Source organism: Cryptomeria japonica, chromosome 5 (genome assembly GCF_030272615.1).
Source record: "Cryptomeria japonica chromosome 5, Sugi_1.0, whole genome shotgun sequence".
Classification (NCBI taxonomy): domain Eukaryota; kingdom Viridiplantae; phylum Streptophyta; class Pinopsida; order Cupressales; family Cupressaceae; genus Cryptomeria; species Cryptomeria japonica.
Genome location: NC_081409.1, coordinates 101,204,903 through 101,232,187, shown reverse-complemented (window position 1 = coordinate 101,232,187; position 27,285 = coordinate 101,204,903). Strand labels below are relative to the sequence as shown.

The 27,285-nt window shown below is 39.6% G+C and overlaps 1 protein-coding gene across 5 annotated transcripts in view; it reads right to left on the bottom strand.

Moving 5' to 3' along the window:
• The window catches only part of LOC131067642 (LRR receptor kinase BAK1), a 277,687-nt gene that overhangs the window by 195,812 nt on the left and 54,590 nt on the right, over window positions 1-27,285 (bottom strand). For all 5 annotated transcript variants that reach the window (XM_058002740.2, XM_058002734.2, XM_058002757.2 and 2 more), the window contains one exon: window positions 16,198-16,269. In XM_058002740.2, coding sequence (XP_057858723.1) covers window positions 16,198-16,269 — 72 coding nt within the window. The remainder of the gene's footprint in view (window positions 1-16,197; window positions 16,270-27,285) is intronic.

Here is a 27,285-nt window from a genome sequence, read left to right as displayed (position 1 = left end):
CCTAATATATCAAATTCGGAACTGTTCAATGTATTGAACAAATACAAAGGTCTTTTCTTCATGAGAAGAAGAAGACTCCTGTTACTGGAAGGGAAGGATAAGGAAGTGCTCAAGGATACACACACTCGTGCTCTACAAGCTCTGAAGATGCATCGAGTAGCTGAAGCCAACTGGCAAGCCGAGAAAGAACTAGCTATAACAAAACCGGATGAAGAATTTGATGATGAAGGAAACCTGATTGATGAACCAGTCGACACTATTGATGTCGATGCCATGGATGTAGAAGATGTTACTCAGGAAACACCATCTGAGACAACAGGACAGGAGCAACAGGCTGAACAGGTTGATAAGCAAGCCAAGGACAGACAAGAAGCGGCAAAGGAAGAGGCCGAGAAGAGGAAAAAGGATGAAGAAGAAGAAGAAGAAGAAAGATGAAGAAGAGAAGAAGAAAAAGGATGAAGAAGAGAAGAGGAAAAAGATGAAGAAGAGAAGAAGAAGAAAGATGAAGAGGAGAAGAAGAAGAAGGATGAAGAAGAGAAAAAGAAGCAAGAAGATGAAAAGAAAAAGAAAGAAGAGCAAGACAAGGAAGAGGAGAAGAAGGAAGCAGAGAAGAAGAAGAAGGAAGAGGAAGACAAAGAAGAGGAGAAAAGGAAAGAAGCAAAGAAGAAAAAAGAAGAGGAGGATAAGGAAGCGGAGAAGAGGAGAGAAGCGGAGAAGAAGAAAGCGGAAGAGGACAAGGCAGGAGAAGTGGAGAAGAGCACCCAGATGGAGACTCCGAAGGCAATCGGGAGTCAAGCCAAACCAGCTGATCTCACCAGTCCTATCGATCTCCAGTCTGCAAGTGAAACGGAGCTAATGTAGAGCATCAAGGTTTCTCAAGAGCGCCTTGAAATTATTCGAAGGAAGAAGGAGCAGGATGTAATTCAAGCGGCTGTGGAAACTCTTAGAGGGCTACAAACTTGCAAAGACGTCTCATTCTCCGAAATTCGCCATTTAAAGGTATTACCGCAATTCTTCTTTAAAGTATTGAAAATCAAGAGGTTTTCATACACTGTAGGGAGCAATAAAACGCCGAAGTTCGCCGCGATTTCTAAAAACTCTCCAAACCCCTTTTCAAGCACCTTGAACCCATAACAATCGCGGAGAAGTGTGTAAGGTTAAGTAATTTGGTAAAAAATCGCTAAAGTAAATCACCAAAATCACCTAGGTAACAAAATTGCTAAGTCTGAGTATAAAACTGCAAGTTCTTTTCAAACCATAGGCACGAAAATTCTGAATAGGAAGTCAACCGTTAAAATTTAAAATTGCATAATTCCCCCATTCAAATAGGCCAGTCGTGCGAATTCACGCCATTCATTTTCGCCAGGTAAGTGTGCTTCACCTCTCTCGATCGTTTGAAATATTTGCAAAATCATATAGATGCGTGTGTAAAAAATTGGTTAAACTAATTAAATCCGAAATCGCATCTTTTTCCGTTTATAAGGCGTCATGCAAGGGAATTGAAAACAGAGTTTAGGAATTAACTAGAAAACGCATCTTCAGACTTAGGAAAATTTCTCAAGCTTTGTCCATTTTGAAATTAATGCCTAAGTATAAGTCCGCAATCGAAAAGCTTCATAAATAGTTATGTGTAAATCAATCAAGCTTTTAGCTACCAATATCATGTTGTTCTTTCAATTCAATTTTTGAATTGATCCTGGTATGCTAGCATATCCTTTATCTAACCCACTCTACTTCCTCTATATCGCCTCGTAATCCGTGTTCAGTTGTGCAAGATAAATGCCTAAATCGGCGGTAGAATCATTAAAGACGCCTGCTACAGCCGAGACATCGCGAGCATCCAAATCAGATATCCCTCGCAGAGTCGAAAGGATAAAGTATCAATATCAAAGAGGGGGACTGAAGGAATCAAAATTTCAGAGTGTCTGGGACAATGTCGGTGATACTGACCTGGGCCATATTGATATCCAAGATTTCAGAAACCGAGTCTTCTCCCCTAATGCCTACGGCAGGCCTAGGCAAATGATGGAAAGTGGCATCGCCCAAGCGGCAGGATTTCCCCCGGCAGTGCAAAACTATGAGTTAGTAGTAGAGGTTGCCCGACATTACCAGCTAGGTTCCAGATTGGTGCTCCTCGAGGACATGGTCCTCGCTAACTTCACTCCTGAGGCCATTGGCGACGCATTTGACATTCCCTTCCCAAACAACCCTATAGCAACAACTATGGACGAAGAACAGGGGGTGTATGATATGAATCCTGAAAGGTGTAGAACACTAATGAATGAAGAGTGGTACAAGGAGAGAAGACCTCCAAGCATCAGGATTGGGAAAACGACCCCTAGAAGCGACTTTCACAACGAGCATGGGGACATGGTCACATTGCTTAGCAGAATTATGGGACTTCCCCAATCCAATTACTTTGAAGAATGGATGTTTTACTTCACAGAGCAGGTCTTCGCTGGGAAATCCAAGTTTGACTGGGCCCAGATCATAAGCGACAACATCCACACTCAGCTGATCGAACTGGACACAAAGAAGTACTTCACTATGACCTCCTATTTGGTCTACATGTTCGCCAGAAACCAGCCACTACTAGGTTTGATCATGAAGGGTGAAATTGGGAATGGACCTGATCAGGTAAAAGTATATGATTGTTACCCACAACTACACTATCAAGATATAGCTCAAAGAGAAAAGAACAGCCCGGCCTATGCCGTTGGTCAATATGAGCGCGTCAATGATGCCTTCACAATGCGCCTGGTCAGGCTAATGCAGGGAGGATTACACATAAGGCTCTCAGAGCAAGCTACTATCTTGGTATAGAGATATGGTGCCTGGTTCGTCCAGTTCCCAAGGTTCTCCTACATCCAGATAGTTGGCTTTGATGGTGCCCCTCTCCGACTTCCACGGTACCCAACCGACAAGATAGTTCTTATGGAAGTTGCAAGGCAGTCACGTCCGTCAGGCAGCTTACTCAAGGACAGGAAGCAGGCTGGATTCACATTCCCCATGATTATAGGCAACCAGGATGTCCATCTAAAGACCCCATCCCAAGCAGAGGAATCCTTCGCAGAGCTGGCCTCCTATGGCCTACAGAAGCATTTTCAAAGGAAATGCTTCGATCATGACAATCTAGCAAAGAGAGCCTATGGCAGACGATACAGAGCAAAAGAATCAGTTGAAGATTATTGGAAGAACTGCTCTGATGACTATGAAGTCCGAAGGCGCGAATACTCAAGGCTGAGTGTGCAGCAAATGCGACTCTTTGAATACTGCCGGGTCCCAGATCAACTCACAGATTCAAGGAATTGTCTGCAACTCTGGGAATGTGAGGCAGTAAGACATCTTTTGCCAGGCATTGATTGGTCGCAAGACTCGATCACTGATTTTGAGGTAGTTATGGCAGCCCCAGGAAGATATACTGACCAATGGTTGCATTAGCAAATTGAGCGACTAATTCATGGAGTCCAGTTCACTTACCACTTAAAGGGTAGCCTTGATTCTCAGTCCTCCGAAGATGAGAGAACTTCCAGTGCACCTAAGGAAGAGATTGAAAAGCCTGAGAAAAGGAAGAAGGCTAAGGCCAGCAGAGGAACTCAGACATCCAAAAGGACAAGAAGGGAAAAGATCCCTATTAGGAGACCAGAGGTCACTTCATCATCAAAGGACCCTAGTTCGTCCGATGATGTAGTAGAACTAGATTATATACCTGCTCCGCCTTCCTAGAGTGATATTGACGCATTTGGGACTGATTATATACCTGCACCTGACATGCTGGACGCTGAGCTAAGAGCCATTGGATCAGCCGAACCAGATAACCAAATTGAGGAAGGTGAGATTCCATCCACTCAGGGGATTGAATTGCATGAACCCACCCAACAGAGCCGCCATGAATTGCTGCTCCATAATACTACCAAGGATGACTCCACTGTTGAAGGAGAGCAAAAGACAGATGATACCCGCAAACCTGAAAAGACTGAAGAACAACCATCACACGAAGGCACCAGACAATTGTTCGGTGATGTGGGAGAAAACTCGGCTGCGGGCAATGAACTTCACACCTCCTCTACTCCTCCTGTAACGGAACAGCTGCAAATTTGTGATGAGACGGCTGAGAACATCAAAGAACAGAGTGCAAATTTAACCATAGCATCAGCCTAGACTGTACCTCAAGAATGGTTAATTGCCCGAGCTCAGCACAAAGCCGCCACCAAGCCACCCATCGATTTGGAGGACATCTTCTCACGCATAGACCAAGCTAAAGCCAAGGGGAAGAAAAAGCCCAAGGCATATTCTAGAATAACCAAGGACGAACAAAGGAACCGTACTCTTCACATTGCCACCCCGCCTGTAGACAAGCTAGCAGATCAAATTACACTGGCAGATTATAGCATCACGACTCTCCCCATCGAACGAGCCACTAAGGAACAGGAAAAGGAGGAATTCAGGGATTCTGTACAAAACATACTCAGGCAACTTGAAGAAATAACAGCTAAAAAGAACATGTATCAAGCTCGTGCTGAGTAGGCCGAGGGGTACATTGATCAACTCCTGAGACCATTACACAATGCTTCCGAATCCCACATTCCCCCAACAGCATTGGCATAGAGAACCACGACAGAATTTGAAAGAGTACAGGATACTGCAAAGGCCGTCCGAGAATGGATTCGAAGTCTCAAGGAGAAGGGGCAGCCAATCATTAAGGATGTAAAGAAAATGGCCCACCACCGGGAAACCGTTTTGGCCAAATTGTACGAGATGAAGCAGGAATGCCTCATAATTCATGAAGCCATTACTACAACTCTCCCCTCTCATGATGGCTCTCTTCTGGACCCATCCGCAGATTCCTACATTGTCTGACATCTTGGACCCCCACGACATCAACATTTTAAAAGAATGGTACTGGACCATAAGCATGAAGAATGACACAAAGGCCACCATTAACAAAGAGCAAGAGACATGCAAGGAAATTCTGAGAAACACAAGGGACCTTGGTGGAATAATCCTCCGATCCATGGTTTTGGGTTGGCAAAATAGTCTGTCCGATCCCATAATCCATCCAGACTGGGAAGATAGATTAAAAATAGATAAGGTCGCCTACTCTACAGAGGACCTAGATTTTGCTAGTAAATTACACTCTGATATCTTGAGTTTTGAGGCTAATCAGTCCACCTGGTAGGACGGTTTGAGACACATAGATCGTTATCTGGAGAGCATGTAGTATAAAATTCATCATCCCCCTATGCCTCAGTTCGGTTTGTTGTTCCAAATGTGCATCAGGTTCCAGAGGTATGTTCGCGAGGAACGTGCAGCAGGTCGAGACCTTTGGCAAAAATATTTGCGTGGTGAGGATGAATTCCTGGAAAAGGAATGTGAAACTGGAAAAGAAAAAGTGCTTTCTTAAAAGTGCTTTTTTCTTTTTAAAATTTTGAAAAGTGCACTTTTTGGCCAAAGGGTCATATTTGACTTCCAAGTCAACTTAATGTAAACTTTATGTGTGTACACCTTTTTGGATTATTTTGGATAAGTTTTAATTACCTTTTTGGGTAGTTACTGCTCCCTTTGGGGTAGTTGCTAATATTTACCCTTCATTCATGGGTATGGGTACTCTTTGTAAAGGATGAATCTGGGCCACTTGTTTAGATTAGATCTTGGCCATTCATCCATTTTTGAAGCCTATTTAAGGGGACTGGTTTCCCTCATTTTGTAAGAAGTTCATGGATTGTTGTTGAAGCTCTGGCAAAATTTACAGGATTTAATGCAAAGTTAAGACTGTTTCAAGTTTCCTTGTGAGTGCATGGTCTCCTTCTTCATTAATTTAGAATTTTCAGTTATGTTTCTTTCATTTCTCTATAGCATTTTCTAGATAAACATCTGATAGAGTCCTCGCTGTTCATACCATTAGAGAATGGCTGATTGTCTTTCCTTCTGCATGGTTAATCTGAACCTTTCATATGCTCAGTTCGGTTATTGAATGCTCACTGAATGAATGTTAAAGTTCTGATGTTGTATTTGATAGCATGAAAACTCAATTTTCCCTTCAAGATCGCACTAGATTGATGCAAGTATTGTGCTTAAATGGCTGGTAATGCTTAGTCTAGTTATTTGGAGGTGTCTGTCTATTTTTTGAATATGCAATCCTAGTCAAATAACTTAGATTTTCTGTACCTCTCTTTCCCTATCCCTCTTTTTCCTTTTTTTATCAAGAAGAATCCACAGTCCTGCTGAAACAGTATCATGCAACTGAAATCAATCGATAAACGAGACTATTAAAGTTTTAGGGAACTCATCCAGCAATTGCCTATTTTACCGTAAGTCCCCTTGTGTTTCCAGCAAGAACACATCAAACCACTGAGTAATCCCGCAGTCAAGACCTGACAATCGAAACCTTGAGGTCGTCCCCTTTGATCAAACGAAAAACGGCATTAGGGATTTCCTTATCTCAAGAGAGGATAGGATACTCAGTGAGTAAATTCTATTCTGCGTTGCCCAGATGGAGTCGTAGCAATGCGATTTTAGACACGTCAACAGTATCGTGGAAGTCAGAGAGGGGCACCCTCAAAGCCATATCCGAATATAGGAGAACCTTGGGAACTGGATGAACCATGCCCCATAACTCTACACTAGGATAGTAGCTTGCTCTGAGAGCCTTATGTGTAATCCTCCCTGCATTAGCCTGACCAGGTGCATTGTGAAGGCGTCATTGACGCACTCATATTGACCAACTCCATAGGCCAGGCTGTTCTTTTCTCTTTGAGCTATATCCTGATAGTGTAGTTGTGGGTAACAATCGTATACTTTTACTTGATCGGGTCCATTCCCAATTTCACCTTTCGTTATCAAACCTGGTAGTGGTTGGTTCCTAGTGAACATGTAGACCAAATAGGAGGTCATAGTGAAGTACTTCTTTGTCTCAAGTTCGATCAGCTGAGTGTGGATGTTGTCGCTTATGATCTGGGCCCAGTCAAACTTGGATTTCCCAGCGAAGACCTGCTCTGTGAAGTAAAACATCCATTCTTCAAAGTAATTGAATTGGGGAAGTCCCATAATCCTACTGAGCAATGTGACCATGGGTCCCCATGCTCATTGTGAAAGTCGCTTCTAGGGGTCTTTTTCCCAATCCTGACGCTTGGAGGTCTTCTCCTTGTACCACTCTTCATTTATCAGCGTTCTGCATGTGGCGGGATTCATATCATACGCCCCCTGTGCTTCATCTATAGTCGTGGTTGTGGGGTTGTTTGGGAAGGGAATATCAAATGCATCGCCAATGGCTTCAGGAGTGAAGTTAGCGAGGACCATGTCCTCGAGGAGCACCAATCTGGAACCTGGCTGGTAATGCCAGGCAACCTCTACTACTAACTCATAGTTTTGCACTGCCGGGGGAAATCCTGTTGCTTGGGCGATGCCACTTTCCATCATCTGCCTAGGCTTGCCATAGGCATTAGGGGAGAAGACTTGGTTTCTGAAATCATGGATATCAATATGGTCCAGGTCGGTATCACCGACATTGTCCCAGACACTCTGACCTTTTGATTCCCTCAATCCCCCTCTTTGATACTGATACTTCATCCTTTCGACTCTGCGAGGGATATCTGATTTGGATGCTCGCGATGTCTCGACTGTAGCAGGGGTCTTTGATGATTCTACCACCAATTTAGGCATTTATCCTACACAGCCGCACGCGCATTACGAGGCGATATAAAGGAAGTAAAGCGGGTTAGACAAAGGATATGCCAGCATACAAGGATCAATTCAAAAACCAAATTGAAAGAACAGCATGACATCTTTAGCTAAAAGCTTGATTGATTTAAACATGAATATTTATGAAGCTTTTCGATTGCGGATTTATACTGAGGCACTTTAGGATCAATTTTCAAAAAGGACAAAGCTTGAGAAATTTTCTTAATTGTGAAAATGCATTTTATAGCTGATTCTTACGAGTAAATTCTGATTTCAATTGCTTTGCATGACGCCTTATAAACGAAAAAAAGATGCGATTTTCAAGACTTGATCACTTAATCAATTTTGCACACACGTCTATCCAATTTTGCAAACATTTCAAACGATTTTAAGAGAGGTAAAGCACACTTACTTGGCGAAAATAAATGGCGTGAATTCGCACAACTTGCAAATTTGAATGGGGGAAATCTGCAATTTTTGAATTTTAACGGTTAACTTCCAATTCAAATTTTCGGTGCCTATGGTTTGAAAAGAACTTGCAATTTTACACTCAGACTTAGCAATTTGATTACCTTGGCGATTTTTGCGATTTATTTCAGCGTGATTTTACCTTGTGCAAACTTTTAGCAAACGGAGGGGTTTTCAAATTATTTACCACGCGATCTAGGGAGTCTTTGCGAACTCCAAACACAATTCACTTATCCTTCTAGGTCACAATTTTCGGGAGTTTTATGAAAAACGCAATCTTCTCCTACAATGCAAACTTCGGGTTTTCGAGTTGCCCTTTCGAACTTTTGAAGAAACCGTGATTTTCGGCGATTCGGAGTTTGCAAATTTCACCTTTTACGCACCTTACCCTAACTTCGGGTTCTTAAGCCAGTTTGTAAACTTTGGATTTTTGGGTTTATCCCTCATTATGCGAATTTCGGAGCTGTGGAGGGTTTTGCGAGCTTCATTTTCACGCACCTCTCTTCACAATGCGCCCTCGCCAAATTTGAAGAGGTTTTTAAACTTTTACCTTCCACGCACTTCACCCTTGCATGGCGAATTTCGGAGCTTTGGAGGGTTTTGCGAAGTGCGGCACTTTGACCCCTTTTGCCAATTTTCAAACTTCTAAAGAAATCACGATTTTCTTCCAAGTCGCGATTTTCGGCGGTTGGGCATGGTTTGTCAAACTTCGGACCTTTGGTGGCTTTTGCCAACTTTACTCTTTTCGCGTTTTTATTGGAAAGTGCGAACTTCGGCACTTTTAGCCTTTTTTCCAACTTTGGACTTTTTAACATTTTCACTTAAAGGTCCGAATTTCGGCCTTTTGAGGCATTTTGCCAACTTTCACTTTTTAACATTTTCACTTAAAGGTCTGAATTTCGGCCTTTTGAGGCATTTTGCTAACTTTCACCTTTTAACATTTTCACTTAAAGGTCTGAATTTCGGCCTTTTGAGGCATTTTGCCAACTTTCACTTTTTAACATTTTCACTTAAAGGTCCGAATTTTGACACTTGGATGAGTTTTGTCAATTTTGGCACTTGGGGCACTTTAAGGCTTTTGCCCCCTTTTTACCCTTCAGCTGGCAAAAATCGCCATTCATACAAATCCCGCAAACTTCTAAAAACTTTATGTAATCTCTCTTATTTAGTGCAAATTTCAAGATACGAAGGAGGTTTTTCGAAAATTTACACCTCTGCACCCTCTTATCCCTCTTATATCCTTATGCAAAAATTGGCATCTTTGGGTCCTCATGCGACCTTCAGACGCTTTATCCTTTACTTGGTGGATTTTGCCAGTCTCTATCATCCCACGCCTACCTAAGGCGATTTTACAAGACAATCTCTTGGAATTCATGCCCGAGGGCTCAACTGACCTCATGGATTCACAGGCTCCTCTGTTCAACATCATCATCTTACGGATTGATCGTGGGCTCGCTCAAAAGGACGCGAGACACTCTGTGCGGAACTCAACAGGGCGAAGACGGAAAGTCCCAAAAAAAGGAAAGGGGACCCTGTCGGCGACAGGGAGCGTGTGCAACACACAACACCACCCAAACTTGTGTCTCTTCCAGAAGATATCGATTAGCGTACTAGTTTGACTTGCTTGTGATATGGCAATTAGTGCTATTAATTAAGTACAAGTCGGTGTTGCTTACCTTCCATTAATATTATCCTTGCCTTCTACTTGATAGTATGAGTTGCTGCTTACCATCTATATGTGGCCTTATTTACTTACGGATTCTGCCAGGTCATTGTTTACATGGCTGGCAATACATCTTGATTATGTTCTATATGTGCTTGCCTTATGATGAACGATTCAAACAGAGGAGCATTCCCATTTATTTGTAGACTTGATTGCCTTGGTCAATATTGTTAATTGATGTTCTGCTATTTGATAATTCTGAGAATCTTTGAGTATTGACATGATATAACTTGTTGTCCTCATTTTTGTTTTCAAAAATGAAGGACCATTACATGAAATTTTTGTGAAAAAATGAAAAAAATTACTCTATGGCACGCTTCCCGAGGCAAAATTTTGACTAATCCTTGGACTGGCTTAATCCTCAGTCCATCCTCGAACTACGTTTCGAATTTCATCAAATTCTGGGTTCGTTTGCTATGTCTTTCCTTCAGTCGGGTTTTAAAACCCCAACTGCAGGTGGAGAATTTTCTTCAAACTGCAAGTTTTAATGATATTCATTGTTTTGGTCTTTGTAGGGGAATTTTTGACCAATTACATGTGCACTTTTATTTCAAATATGTTACTTGTAATTTATTTTAAATTTCCCCTTTGTTGTTTTTATTTTTTTATTGTTTTTTGGTCATTTTTAGTTAAAATAGGGATTTTTTGGCTCAACTGCAAGTAAACTTGCAGTTTGGTCAAAAAACCCCTACTTTAATGGTTTTCACATGTAATAGGGATTTTAAATCCCCATTACATATGTGCAAGTAAACTTGCAGTTTGGTGAAAAAACCCCTACTTTAATGGTTTTTGCATGTAATAGGGATTTTAAATCCCCATTACATATGTGCAAGCAAGTATAACTTGTTGTAGGGATTTTATTTCCCATTTACAAGTATTTAAAACTTGCAGTTTGGTCCAAAAAACCCGATTTTGCCTTGTAAGTGAAAAAGTGACAATTTAAAACTTGCACTTTGGTCCAAAAAACCCGATTTTGCTTATAAAGTGCATTTTTGACATTTTAAACTTGCTATTTGTCCAAAAAATCCCGATTTTGCCTAACATGTTGAAAAAGTGAAATTTTAAACTTGTCATATCCTCCAAAAAACCCGATTTTCATTGTTTCATACATTTTAAACTTGCTATTTGTTCCAAAAAACCCGAATTGCAAGGAAAAACATGTTTTTTGAAGATTTTTAGCAAATTTTTGTGGAGATTTTTTGGGAGATAGAAGGCGTTTTGGATTCCTTCCTATTTCCATGCATTTTTAGACACCTTTCACGCCACATGGAGGTTAAGTTTGCTGGTTTTTAGGTTTATAACAACAAACACGTTTTTGCTAAAAACCCACGTTTTTCTTCATTAAAAATGCCACGAATCAGCAATGTTATGAATCGTTTTGGCTTGGTATGCTAAGGTATTGAGGTTAGAAAGAGTCTTGGCCATTTTCCATGCCATTTCTCATGCATTTGCTGCCACGTTTTTTAGTTTTTGCCATTTTTTCAAAAACGTGGCTAGGGTTTTGGAATACGGTTAATTTCTTTTTAAGAGATATTCTTTTTTATTTCAAAGATTGATTATCTTTTGGAGAGGCATTTTCACATTAGAGCAAGGTAAGATTTATTTTCTTCTTGTTTCTTTTTTCTTGTTTTCTTGTTTTTTTTTCTTTCTAGTTGTAAATTTGTAAATGGTTGGTTCTTCCCCAAAAATCAGATTTTGTGAGAGAGATTTTCCCTTTTGTAAAGCAATTTTAGAATTGCATTGTTCTTCCCCATTTTCCCTCTTTACTTGTATTCGGGATTTTAAATTCCGATTACAAGTTGGATGAAAATCATTGTTCTTCCCTTACGGATAAAAGATTTAACCATCTTTTTTTTTTGAAATCCGGGTTGCAAGTTGAAAGTTCTTCCCATTTTTGCATTGGCAAAGTTCCAAGTGATCTTCTTGAAATTCATTTTTACCTATCCGCTTCCAATTCCCTCATCCGTACATACCAATTCATCCACTCATTTCACACCTTCATTCATTTTCCCCATTTAAAGTCTACTTGCAGTCAGCCATCCAGAACCCGAAATTGGTCCAAAATGCACTCAAAAAACACTTGAAAATGAGTTTTAAAGGTCCAATTACAAGTGCAAACTTGTAGTTACCCATTACACATATGAAGTTGCATGTTTGTTCCCACATTTGCAAGTTAATGCTCTTGTTTTCCCCACACATGTGATGCAACTTCCAAAACCCGAAATTCACTGGTGAGCCCGTTTTTGCATCAATTTCTCTCTTCCCTTGTCAGTCCGGTTTGCACACACGATCTACCAAATCAATGGATTAAGGCATGGGCCTTATTTTGCAAGCAAATTTCAAGAATGAAGGATGATACAAAGAAGAAATACAACAACAATTCATGGTTGAGAGCATAAAATGCTTTCAAGACAAAGATGGTCATGACATGAAAAGAGGAAGGCAGCCCGTTCCCTCTTGAAAAGCTAGTATTACCCCAAGCAAGAAGACAAGGATGCAAGTTCCCGTTCCGGTTCAAGATGTCTTTACCAATCTAGAATACTTCAAGTTCTAGCATCCTGAAGCGACATGAAGATCATCACAGACAAAGGATGATGCAGTTAGAGTCGTGTCTTTAGACACATGGAATAGTTTTAGTTATGCATTTGCAATTTTGTTTTGACAAGTTACATGTAAAAATATTTTTTGTAAAATGCAAGTTACACATTACTTGCACTTTTGTAATTACATGTAAGACAACTACAAGTTGTGTCCGATTAGGACTGTAGTTGGAATAAGTCTTAGTTAGTTGGAGTAACTCTTAGTTAGTTAATGAAGTCTCAGTTAGTTATTGAATGAGTCTTGGTGGTTGAGAGAATCTCTCAAGTTAGTTAGGATCCTCCCACCTTTTTCTCAAGGCTCCTCTTCTATAAATACTGGAGGAGTCTATTGTAATATTTATCTTTTGGAAAGCAAGCAAAAACTCTGCCAAATTTACAGCAAGAAGTCTTTGAGCTTATGTATGTGAATTGAAGGTTTTGAAGAATAAGAAAGAAGGATTACTCAAGTTTTGAGTCTTTGAACTACATGTTTGAGTTTGAATCTTTTTTCTTCTATGCAAAGTGTTTCTAAAGGAGCTTAGTCCAATCTGATTTGAAGTCTTTGAGCTACAAGTAGAGAAGATTAATTAAAATAGGAAACCCTCTTGAAGGAGCAACAAGTCTTTGAGCTTGCGTCTATTCTTGAGGAAAAATTACTGTTTGACAAGAAATAGCAGCAAGTCTTTGAGCTTGCATTAGTTCTTGTCTTTGTGTTAAAAGAATAGATTATTTCAGTCTTTGAGCTGTTATCTTTTATTCGTTGTAAAATTTAGTATAGCAAAGGGTAGATAGGACTTCCAATAGTCAAGTCTTTGAACTTGATATTGCTGTCCCGTCCCGAAGGAAGTGACGGAAGTCTTTGAGCTTTCAGGAAACTTCATTTCCTTTCTCTCATTTCACTTGAAAGTAGTTACTGTTGTTCGTTTTCAATCGCTATCCTTTTCTGTGAAGAGAAAAGGATATTGTCTTTCTTGAAGAAAGAAGGAAGACTGCTGTCCCATCCTGTTTTTATTTCAGTTTTAGTTAGATAGGGGGAGCCTTTCCTTAATTAGGAGAGTTTTTACTCGTGTGCTGTGGTTGAAACCACAATTTTGTATATTTCCCCCAAGTGTACAAAATTTTCAACCAACATAACTGATGAAATGTCCATGTATCGTTACGCAAACACAGTGTTTGTCAAAATGTCTATTAGCATTGAACATACTGCAGTTGTTCCTACTCCATTAAAGCATTGAATCTTATTTGATGCCATATCTAGCAAATTGTTTGATGAAAGAGCAGTCAGTTTAACCCAAAGAAACGGGACTCGGACTCGGCTCGGACTCGACAAGGCCAACTCGGACTCGGACTCGGGACTCGGCGTCAGACTCGGCTCCAGACTCGGCTGGACTCGGGATAGTGAAAAACTCAAGAAATTTAGAGATTTTTAAATATTTAAAACTTGTTTCAGACACCCTTTATTGAATACACCTTAAAGACACAATAACATCATCAAACTCGGCTCATTTGATTACATACACAAGTATACATCAATCACATAAGCATAAACGCAAATTGTAGCTGAAGAAAATAACAAACATAGATATATAAATATTGTCAAATGTATACAATATTACAAAACTCATGGAATAAAAAATCCATGTCATCATATGATCATCATCAAATGTTTCATACAAATACCAAAGGTAAATACAACTACAAGTCTATGGCTCAGAGGAGCCTGCACCATCCGGCCCCAGCCCCCTGCGAAGGCGTCTAAGGTAGTTCCTGGATGATTCGACTGCCATAGCCGCTCCCCGTGACACCATGCCATGCTCACCAACATCAGGAACATCCGTGTCACTATCTGCCTCTGAATCTCCTGTCTGTGCTCGTGCTCTCCGCTCCTCCTCTGCCATGGCTACAGTCTCAACCTCTATATCTACCTGGTCGATCCAATCAATGTCAGACTCAGAGGTTAAATTTTCTCTACTTCTATCGACACAGTTTCCCCCATATTTTTCGATGGGGGTTTGGGGGCAGCGCCCCCAAGGTGGGGTCAAGGGGCAGCGCCCCTTGCGCGCTTCCTGTCGCGATACAGGGCGAGGTCGAGGGGCAGCGCCCCGTGAGGCCAAAAAAACTTATTACAAGTCTGAATTAGGGTTTCTTTGATAGTCTTCCTTAGGGCCTGGTTTTGCACTTGTTGCTAATTGGGTCTTGCTTGGTGAGTATCATTCTTGAAGGTCCAAGCTAGGTCAAGTTGGTGAGTGATAAAGTCTGGAATGTCATCCTGATCTTCAAATGCCCTAAAATTTGGCTAAGTCTGGAATGTCCTGATCCTGAAATTTGACTAAGTCTGGAAAACTGAAGAATCCTCCAAAAACTAGATTTTGCAATATAACTCCTGGAGGCCCGAAACCACTCTCCAACATCCTGACAGTATATATGGAATATAACTTAAAGTATAAGAAAGAAGAAAGATATAAGGAAATGTCACTTATACTTAAATGATTGGGGTTATTACAGAAAGCATGAATTCTGGCAACAACTCCACCAAAAGAGGGAAACAACTAGCAAAAGAGAAAATGGACTAACCAAAAATCATGGCACAATCAAGTAGTTTGTATACTCTATCAATTCTAGTTCAGAAATTGTTCCACGTAAACCAATGCGAATGATTATGGCGATTTCTCATATTCGGATCAAATGGACCCAATTTATTGCACATGAAGTACAACCTTTCCTTTCACCAACTATCCAACACATGGGAAAAGATTCATCTTTATCATATGCTATCTCAACGATATTAAAATCTTCACATAAAACCCAAGTGGTGGTAGGCATTGAATTGGCAATCCCTCGCAACAAGAGAGATCTGTCCACAGCATTATTGGAAACATTAACATCAATAATTCCAAAAGAATGATTGTCAATATTAAAGAGGGACCAAATCAACCAATTGGTGGGGTGACAACCATGATCAACCAAATGCAAGTGCCACTTAGGAAAGAGAAAAGTGACAACACCACAACCCATGTCATGATTGCTACAAAAAAATGAGCTAGCTGGCCTAATAAATTAACAAGCAGCAGAGAGAAAAAAGCTAGTAATTTTAACCTATTGTTTGCAAAGGATATCTAGTACTAAAAATTTCTAAAACTGCATCACCTTTTTGAATTTTGTTGCAGTCTTGAGGAAAAAAACATGTTACTAAAACCTACACCTAACTTTTCCTTTGCTAATTTTTTCTTTGTCATGCTGACCTCCATTTGACCTGATTTGTCTTTTCCTACAGACAACTCTGTTATGATTTTTCTTTTCTGACTTGGCACTTCTATCATTTTTTTCTTTTCCTAACTTGATGCTCTTTTGACTTGGCTACAGCTGCTGCTTTTTGTTAAAAAAAGGTCTTTAAAGTTTGACAGCTACCTTTTATCTTTCTGATTACTTTTACTTTTAATGATTATTCATAATTAATTTTATTAAAAATAAATTTTTAAAGTGACTGTTTCCAACTTTTACTTTGACACACAATTTGCTATCAATGACAAATCTACAACTCATATGATCATCGAGTAGCCCAATTAATAAATTTCAGATTGGGTACAAGAATACTTTGGCAAATATAATTATTGGCATATCTACTTAGATACAAATATTTTCAAAGATAAAACCAATCAAAGGAACTAAGAGGAAGATAACTTTCTCTAAATTAGCACTTGAAAAATAAGAAATTTGCAAACAAGTTAAGATTCTGTGACTACTTACAAGTATTCCAATGAAGATAGTTGCTGAATATCTGAAGGAATTGTCCCTGACAAATGGGTGTTATCAAGCCTCCTACAAAAGATGAAAATAGGAACTATTTAGCATGCAAAGTGAGCTAGCAAATCTTTCTCATTATTCAAAATTTCAAACATAGAAAGTTTGTGTTTGGTTATCCTATGCACTTAGTGAAAAAAAAAATCTCAATGTCATAGCATTTTTTACCCTTATAAAAATTGAGGTACTTTTGAACATAATAAACAGTTTTCAAACAAGATGTATCAAATAAGGCAAGTAATAATCTCCTCTATCAGCAACTCTTGTCAAGTTAGTGTTGACATGTCTAAAGTCGCATCGCTGCAAACTCCATCCGGCCAACACAGAATAGAATGTACTCGTTGAGTATCCTATCCTCTCTTGAGATAAGGAAATCCATAATGTTTCTTTTCTTGCGTTTGATCAAAGGGGACAACCTCAAGGTTTTGATTGTCAGGTCTTGACTGCGGGATTACTCAGTGGTTTGATGTGTTTTGGTGGAAACACAAAGAGGACTTACGGTGAGATGGACAATTGTTGGATGAGTTCCCTAAAATTCTAACAGTCTCGTTATCGGTTGATTTCAGTTGGATCGATACTAGTTCAGCTGGACTGTGGGGTTTCCTGGTAAAAAAAGAAAAAAAGAGGGATAGGATAAAGAGATATAGAAAATCTAACTATTTAACCAAGATAGCATTTTCAATGAAAACAGACAGACACCTCCAAATAACCAGATTAAACACTATCAGCTACTTAAGCACAACGTTTGTAAGAATCTAGTGTGATCTTCAAGGGAAAATAAGATTTTCATGCTATTAAACATAGATTCAGAAATTTTATATTCATTCACTAACTGTTTAATAACTGAACTAAGCATATGAGAAGGTTCAGATTAACCATGCAAAGGGAATGACAGTCAGTCAGTCCTTAATGGTACGAACAACGAGGATTCTATCAGATGTTTATCTAAAAATGCTATTGAAAAATGAAAGACATAACAAATAATTTAAATGGTGAAGAAGGAGACCATGCACTCACAATGAAAAGAAAACAACTTTAACTTTGCATTAATCCTGTGTAAATTTTGCCAGAGCTTCAACAACAATCCATGAACTTCTTACAAAATAAGGAAAAACCAGTCCCTTTAAATAGGCTTCCAAAAATAGATGAATGGCCAAGATCTAAATTAAACAAGTGGCCCAGATTCATCTTTACAAAAGGTACCCATACCCATAAATGGAGGGTAAATATCAGCAACCACCCAAAAGGGAGCAATAACTACCTAAAAAGGTAATTAAAAACTATCCATAATAATTCAAAAAGTGCACATGCACAAAGTTTAAAGTTTACAGTTGACTTGACAGTCAAATATGAACTTTGGCCAAAAAGTGCATTTTTTAATTTTTGCAAGAAAAAATAAATTTAAAGAAAGCACTTTTTCTTTTCCAGCTGTAGATTCCTTTGTGATGAATTCGACCTCGTCAGGCAGGTACTCTCCCCAGATATCCCGATCGACTGTACGCTCGGCCTGAACGTAGTTCTGACATCTCAGACATAACTCGAATAGCTCAGTCGTCGGAGGCATAGGAGGATTAAGCATTTTGTAATGAATACCTTGTAGGAGGCTATCTAAATTCTCTAGCTCTTCCCTCCAGTATGACTTGTGATTTTCAAAACATGATATGTCTGCTTGAAGCCCAGCAGCAAAATCTAGATCCTCTACGGAATAAGTGACCCTGGGATTAAGTTTGTCCTCCCACTGTGGTTGCACCTCACTATCCTCCATACAATTTTTCCAACCGAGAACCATGGATCTGAGGATCCTTTCACCAAGATCCTTCACATTTGATAAAGTGTCATCGCACTTATCATTCATTTTATTGATATTATCCTTCATGTCGTCCTTCATGCTGAGGGTCCAATACCATTTTTTGAAGATATTGACACTATAAGGATTTAGGATACTATTAATAGCAGGGATTTGAGAGCAGGTCCAAAATAGAGCCCTAATGAAGGGCAATGCCCTGGCAATCGCCTCATGAGTATTATAGCATTCCTTCTTTAGCTTACACATTTTGATAATAGTGGCTTCCCTATGGAGAGCCATTTCGCGCAGATCCTTGAAGATTTGCTCTCCTCTTTCTTTAATGCTTTGAATCCATTTTCTGACGACCTTGGTGGTATCCCGTACTCCTTCAAATTTTGTAGTGGTCCTTTGCTCTAATGTTGTAGGAGGAATATGAGGTTCAGGGGCATTATGCAATGGTCTCAGAAGGTGATCAATGTATCCCTCGGCTTGCTCAGCATGAACTCGATACATGTCCTTTTCAGCAGTTATCTCCTCGAGTTGTCTGAGCATGTTTTGCACGGAATCCTTGAACTCCTCCCTTTCCTATTCGTTGGTGGCTCATCCTATTCGAACGGTTGTGATACTATAATCAACCAGTGTAATTTGATCTGCTGTTTTTTTTTATTAAATAATCATTGCAAATACAAAAACACTTAAATTCGACCCCACTTGCATTTAAAATCATTCAAACTTCATCAAATTTGACCACTTGGGGAAAATCGCCACATATCTGGATAAAAATCTAGACAAAAAATCATCACAAATCATTGTACTTGCCATTTGGGGAGATTTGCCATCCATCAAGACAGTCATCTGCATAAAAATCCATCAAATTTGTTCACAAATTGTCCTGGGGAAAATCGATCTTCATCAGGATAGGAAATTTCATCCGGATCAAAGTCATCTGCATTCCAAGGGAAAAACGTGGGTCATCATTTTAGCCTCCTGATGGCAAATCGCCCTCGATCAAGAACTTGAATGGGGGAAAAACAGGGTCCATCGGAAATTTGGGGAAATTCATCTCCCATCAAGATTTTGAGTGGGGGAAAACCATGGGTCATCGAAAATGTGGGGGTAAAAGCACCTCCCATCAGTATTTTTTATGTTTAGACCACTAAAACATGGGTTTTCATCAAGAATTTAATGATTTTTCCACTCAAAAACATCTAGACACTTCAAATTTCATCATAACACAGGGACTTAGCCAAATTTATCAAAATTTGAGCGAGAAAATGGGGATTTTATTGGGATAAAGTGCAATTTTGACTTGAATTACCTTCTAGGAGCAAGAAAATAACCCCTAAAGGACCTCTTAACACTTAGGCACAAAAATATCTCTGACTTAGACTCACTTAGGCATATTTACGCTCAAATTTAAAACTTGATGCAACCTCAAACTTGAAAAAAAAATTAGGATCACCTAGCAATTTGACATTTTAAACACGTTTGATCCTACACCCTCTCATTAGCAAAGGCAAAAACTAGGAAATTATTACTAAACCAAGGCAATCTAAGCGAAACACCTACCCTAAAAAGCGAAAAAGTGGGGGTCCCTATTTACAATGGGAGGATGCGTGAAGACTAAACTTCAATTCAGTCTTCAATTTCTTCCATAAGATCCTCAAAAAATACCCAGCAAATTCGGTATTTAAGCATAAACTATACTCTTTGGTAGACCATGTAGTCTTACCACCTCTCTGAAAAACAACTTTGCAATGTGAACATCATAGTCTTCTAACTTAGAATGAAATGTCCCATCTTTCGAGAATCTATCAACCACCACAAACTTTGAATCATGTCTTCTCTATGTCCTTAGTAAACCAAGAATGAATTCCACGCTCATATCTTCCTATGGCATCTTAGATAGAGGTAATGGCTGATATAGTACAATATTTTGTCTTACTCCCTTGGTCATCTAGCATATTTTGCAATTTTGAACAAATTTCTTCACATCCTAGTGCAACTATGGCCATTAATAATTATTACTAATGAATGGTCTTATCTCAACCAAAGTGTCTTGTCAATCATCTACTATGCTTCTTCTTAATCAAGTTCTCTCTCATAAAACTCCTTGGATACACAATTGGCTTCCTTTGAACAACATAACATCTTGGACTATGAAATCTAACCATTTTGTCCTATCCATAGCCACATTCTCCAAACAAGTTTTCCAAGTCTCTCCAAATTCTGGATCTTCATGATACAATTTTCCTGGATCTTCATGATACAAATTTTTGAGTTCATCGAACCCAACAACCCCTATCTACATATTTGTCATCATTGTTTTTCCTTCTGCTCAAGGCATTTGCAAATCTATTTGACCTTCCACTCATGTGCTTCAAAACAAAGGTATAACTCTAAAAAACTCAATGCATTTTAAGTGCTTCTGATTCAGCTTTCCTTGACTATTCAAAAATTGCAAAATTCGATGATTAGTATATAAAAAAAAATTGGCAACAAATAATGTTTCCAACTCTTTAAAGCCTAAACTATAGCATAAAACTCCTTGGCATAGAATAAAAAAAATTTCTTGACTTCATTAAGCTTCTCACTAAAATAGGCAATGCACTTACCTTCCTGACTCAAAACAACTCCTATGGCACTGCCACTAGCATCACAATCTATCTAAAATATCTTATTGAAATCCACAAGTGCCAAAACGGGTTGCTCTGTGAATTTGTTCATTAAAAAATCAAAACTCTTAGCTGCTCCTATAGTCCATTTAAACCCCTTCATATCCCCTCACATTGTCTCAATCAGGGATGCATAAATACTACTAAAATTCTTAATAAATTCTATAAATACTTGCTAGACCATGAAATGATTTTACTTTGTAACACTCCTTGGTGTAGACCATTCAATGATAGCCCTCACTTTCGCTGAATCCATCCTAAGACCCTCCACTAAGACAACAAATCCTAGGTATACCAACTCCTTCAAAAAATTGCATTAATTCAGGTTAATCAATAACTTCTCCTCCCTCAAATTCTCAATAACTCTATGAATATGCATCAAGTGCTCCTCCAAAGTTTCAGTGAAAATCAAAATGTCATCCAAATACTATGGCAAATTTACCCAACAATTCTTTTGATATCTCATTCATGAGCTGCATGAATGTGCTTAGTGCATTGGCTAGCCCAAATTGCATGACTTACCACTTGTTGTGACGTTTTCACACATCGCCCCATTGCAAATGGGGACCCCCTACTTTTTAGGCCCTCCCGGTCTTTTGGCTTGCATTTTTGGGGTCTTTTTGCAACAGTCTCGTCAGTTTCTCTGCTTTGCAGGTGTTCGAGGGTCATTTGGATTTAGTCTGCTTTTCATTTGAGAGAGTTTGGTGAAGTCTAGGGCCGGTTTTGTCTTTTTTTAGGGTTTTTGCCTTTTGTCCTAGATTTTAGGGGTTTTTGTTAGGGTTTTGAAAAAACTGAACATACGACTGGAATTAGGACCCTTCAAGGAACCTCCCAGTAAAATTTGAGCCAAAACGGAGCAACTTTCTATTTTTAGAAAGTTCCTATTTTTTAGGGATTTTACTAAGTCCCGGATTGATCTAATTTTGCCAAAAATCAAACTTACTATTTTTAGTAAGTTCTATTTTTGGTAAGTTTATATTTTTAGTAAGTGTTTTTCTGACCTATTTTGCCCAAACCTTGACATTTTGGAACACTTACTATTTGGGAAAATCTATTTTTGGCAGGTTCTTCACAGGAAAACACTAAAAACTGAACATCCCTGAAGACGCTGAAGACTGAATGCTCTTGAAGATCATTTCTAAATCCGGAAGAGTCAGAAGGCAAACAAGTTGGATCAAAAAATGATTAAGTTAGGAACTCCTATTCCAGAAGAGGAAAGCATGCAAAATCATCCAGGTCCAGAAATTCACATCAATCCACCAATGTCATCCTGATCCGAAAATGGCCTGAAATTTGACTAAGTCAGAAAACTTTAAAGATCTTCAAAAATTCAGAATTTGCATTATGATTCCTATGGACCTGAAACCACTCTCAAACAACCTGACAATATATATGAAATATAACTTAAAGTATAAGTACTTAAATGTTATATTTCATATATATATCCTGTCGAAGAGCCTAGAACTTGTGAAAAGCATCGAAAACCTCCATGCATGAAGAATTCCACCCAAGGAAGTGATTGGGTGCCAGAATGGAGGAGGCAAGGATAAATGAAAAAATTTCATGAATCCTCCACACGAGTGAAAATCCGCCCAACTATGGACTTGGGAGCCTATTGACGTGGATGAAATCGCATTGCTGCAAACTCCATACGGCCAACGCAGAATAGAATAGCCAACTGATTATCCTATCCTCTCTTGAAATAAGGGAATCCCTAATGCTATTTTCTACGCTTTGATCAAAGGGGATAACCTCAAGGTTTCTTTTGTCAGGTCTTGACTGCGGGATCTCTCAGTGGCTTGATGTTTTTATGTTGGAAACACAAGGGGACTTACGATTTGCAACAAGCTAGTCTACTGTGATTCTCGAATTACGCAATAAAGAGCAAAAGGAAAGGTTTAGGAGATCTAAAACTAACAACACGGGTATGCGGGTAGACGGATTCAACATAACCAATTCCTGCTTGGCCAGAATGGCTCACAGCCTTGCAGGAACGGTGCAATCTTCAAAGGGACTTGGAAGATTTTTACACTGGAGACGCACGGCTAAGCACCCAATTCTGGCGCAGCTCAGACGGACACCTGCAATTGAACTAAGCACAATCGAAGGCTTAGGTTAACCACACAAAAGGATACACAATCAGCATATCCTCAGTGGTATGAGCCCGAATCTATCAAATACCTGCACACCCAAAACATAAAGATCTATCTAAAATGCTGAAAGAAACCATGCAAACAGGATGAAAAAAAAACAATAAACACCAAATCAATGTTTATATATTGATCTCATCTGCCTATTACAACAATTTTTGCAGCATCTCTATGCTACTGCTAAGATCTAACCTATTATAACCTCTAAGATCTAACTATCTAACAAGCTCTTATTATCTCACTGCCTAACTCTCTAACAATCTCTAACCCTTTACAAAAGAAAGGCCTCTGCCTTTTATAGATATTACAATTTTGAATCAGAGGCCAGGATGGACTGCATCCAAGGGTCCTGATCTGCCTTCCAGAAGCTGGCAACTTTGACCCATGCCTAATTAATTCTCAGTTATCCAACCAGCAACTATCTCAACTACCTGCCCCTATTTGGCTTTAATTCAGGTCTATCCAATCTTCTTGGTGGTTGGGAATAGTTATCCACAAAAATATCTTGCACGGGACCCATAGGCAGTTTACAATAAAGCAATTTCAGCTTCTTAGGAATTGAATTCCTTGAATTAAATCTAGCTGTGCACTTTCTGAGAATGCATAAACTTGCAGCATTCAGAGTGTTCTTTGGTCTGTGGTCCCGATGGTGGACTTCATCTTTGTTCAGCGGCACGGTTCCCAATGTTTGGTTGCTCTTGCACTCCTGTATCTTTTCTTTTTCTAGTCTTCAGCGCCTGGCCTTGAATTTCGACCCTTCCTCGATTTGTGTTTCAGGTCTTTCTCCTGGTTCTTCGATGGCATCCTGAGATCAACCAATTTCATTTCATTAAATCAATTTGAAAAATTAAATAATTTAATTTTAACAAACATTAAATTTAATTACAACGTCTGGCTTGAGAAGCTCTTTGTGAGATGTATCTTGAAAATGCTTCTCTTTCTCTTCGATTGTGAAATCTGATCCTTGGTCTTTTACTTCTGCGTGATTTTACCTTTGGAGTCTTGGACGTTTTAAATGGGTTTATAGCGTGATTATGGAGGTTTGAAGAGCTTCTGCAAATTTTAAAACTCTAACTCTCATGCTTTTCTGGTAAATTTTGGAGAACTTAGACGCTATTGAAATTTCATCACATTCTCCAATTTAGCCCCCCAGGGTCTGAAATTGGCGTTTTAAGTGAAATTTCGGACCATCTGGGGATTTTTGCAACTCTTCCAAATATTAAATTTTGGCCCCATGATCCGAAATTGATGTTTTGGACGAAATTCAGAGCTCTTGGGGTTTCGTACAAACTTTTTAAGCATTTTCGGACCTAAAGCACCCTTTTGGGAAATTTCGGATTGTTTGAACTTTTTGCAACTTTATCATTTTCGGACCTCCTGGCGTTTTGGAATTTTGTGATTTTAATGCCCAATTCGGAGCTCAAGGCGCCTTTTACAACTTGTCCAGAATTTCTGACCATTCAACATTTTTGCGAATCTTTGAAGTGAAGTTCGGATTTTTTGGAGGTTTTAATGTTTTGGTGCCCAAGGTATTTTTCGCGATTTTAACCTTTTGGAGCTTTCAGCGTTTTGAAGCATATTTTGCGAAATTTTAAACAAATTTCGGAGCTCCCAGCATTTTGCAACCTTGGAGATATTTTTGGAGCATTCATACTATTTGCAAGTTTGATGGGTTTTAAAATTTCGAGGCTGGGGTCCGAAAATGGGTGTCTAAGGCAAACTTCGGACCTAGAGGAGCCTTGCAAGATTTCACGTTTTCACATTCCGCCCCTAGGGTCCGAAAATGAGGATTTTAAGGCGAATTTCGGACATAGAGGGTTTTTACACATTTCGGAGCTTCAACGCCTCTTGTGATTTGCCATTATTTCAAATTTCAGGGCAAAGGTGCTTTAGCGAACTAGAGACTTTCGCCAATTTATAGCAAACTCCGGATCCTTAAGGCGTCCTTCGCGATTTTGAAGATTTCGGAGTGTTTACACACTTTTCTGCCTTTGCGATTTTGGAGTTTTCGCGCTTTGTTGCCCAAAGGCATTTTCGGACCACAAGGCATATTTCGTAATTTTCAGAAGAATTTCAGACCTATAAACGCGTTTTGCAAATTTAGAAGAAACTTAGAATTTCGGCCCTAGGGTCCGAAATTGGTGCTTTAAGTGAAATTCGGACCTGAAGGCACTTTTGCAACATTTCACTTTTTCGGACTTCCAGCCAGTTTTGTCAGCTTTTTCACTTTTTGGCCTAGGGTCCGAAATTGGGAGACTTAAGTGATTTTCGGACCTCTGGGGGCATTTTCGGCGATTTTAAACGTTTTCTCAAGAAGTGCGAGCTTGGGCACTTGGGCAAGTTTGTCCAAATCTCCCCGGAGGATCATTTAATGGAATATAACATTTAAGTATAAGTATACTTTAAGTTATATTCCATATATACTTTCAGGATGTTTGAGAGTGGCTTCAGACCTCTAGGAGTTATATTGCAAATTCTAGTTTTTGGAGGTTTCCTCAGTTTTTCAGAGTTAGCCAAATTTCAGGATCAGGAAATTCCAGACTTAGACAAATTTCAAGGCAGGACAGAAAGGCACAAACTGGGAGGTCCCTGTCCAAGACGGGGATGGGTGTGCGATTCGCACAACAAATGGCGACTCGGCTGGGAAATGTTCCTGAACATTTCAAGGATGACTATCCGGATCGAACCCGAGAATCTCTGGTATATACCCCACAAAACAACCCAAATGACAGAAGACAGATTCAAAGTAAAAATGAGGTCGCAAACTGAATCAAGTCACCAACCTTGAGAAATTGAGTGTGTGCAGTGAAGTTCATCCTGGCTTAAAGAACGTTGAAATATCATTGTTTAGTTAATGCAAGTTACGTAGAGAGACTCTAACTCCAAAAGCAACCTGGATAGAGCCCCGCTGCCAGCAAGCGTCTATAGCCCCGGCGGAGTTATCGCATGTAAGCTCACAGAGATTGCTTTGTTTCCAATAAATTTTCTTTTTTGAAAATCGGCAGAGGTGTCTGCATTCCCAAAGCCAAGCAACTTGATATTTCTTTGCTTTTCAATTTCTTTTCTTTTGATTTTTCTCTTTTATTTTCACTTTTTCACCTTGGCTGGTAAGCAGTGAAGCCTACGTGGGATTGAGCGTTACAGTGGTCGCTGAAGCAGAGCTTCAGAATTTTTTCACTTGCAGTGACCTCCCTTTGATAAAACGACAAACTTAAGCGTTTTTAAGCATTTAAAAGTGCAGTGATCACAACGGTGGCGACAAGACGCAGTAAGCAACTAAATTTTTAGACTGACTAAGCCTTGAACCAAAATGGACTGACTACGGGGGCAACCGTCAATTAAGCGCTCTACCAAAGTCGGCATCCAAGAAATGAGCTGGAAAAAAAATTTCCTGACTTCGTACACCAGAGCTGGGAAAAGCAAACAAACCCCTTCAAAAACTGACAGGGAGACAACCCCTTCCGAAAGGACACCTACACTACGAAAAGCAAACTAAACTAAAGCAGAAAACGGGGAAATCTAAGCTAAAACAGAAAACAAACTATTCACAAAACAGGAAATAAAACCTAGACTAACTATGCACAAGAAAAGACCGACTGCACAAAAGGTGGACTATATGCATGTGTTTCTGACCCATGACGATTTCTCAGTATATACAGCAGTAACAGGGCAGTGGGAACAGTTCTCAGTTTGGTTGGTTCGTCTTTGTATTCTGAAAAGAAAATTTTCAGTTGGCCACTCTCGAATTTAACCAGGACATTGGGCAAAATTATTAATTGAGGGAGTTCATTAGGTCCATGGTTAATCCATTTACAAGTTGTTTTTCTAGAATATTCAAAATTAAACGGAAAATTTTCAGAATTAACAGCAGGAGGGAAAGAAACAACCTGGCAGGTTTCTGAGTCATGCAGAGTTTTGTACGGTGGGTTGTGCGGCGGGAAGGCTTCAACAACTGTATCCGGAGGTCGCCATTGGTGGTGCAGCATCTCGATAGCGTCTGGTGTGTGCAAATCAGCATCTGATTTTTTATTGGGTTGCATAGGCTGAAAATTAGTCTTGAAACCCAACTCGAACTCAGGAAAGAGAGGCGCATCGTCCATTTGTGGGGCTGCTGCAAATTGCTCTTCAACTTGTGGCTGATCCACAAAGCTCCCTTGATCGTCCTCTTGAACACTGTTCTCATCAGTTGCAGGGATAACAAATTTAATTGCTGCCTTGGTCTGATTGACCGATCCATCTTGTTTAGCAATTGGCAACTCCATCTTTTCACCATCGAGGAGTGCGGCGCTGCATGCATTTTGCATTCGTCTATACTCGTCTACAGCAAGGTAGGCACTCCACACTTTGCTGGTGATGCTCTCCTCTGGTTCTTCCGGTAGTCCAAATTGGGCTTTGACTTGACTGACAGCTTCTATGCATAGTG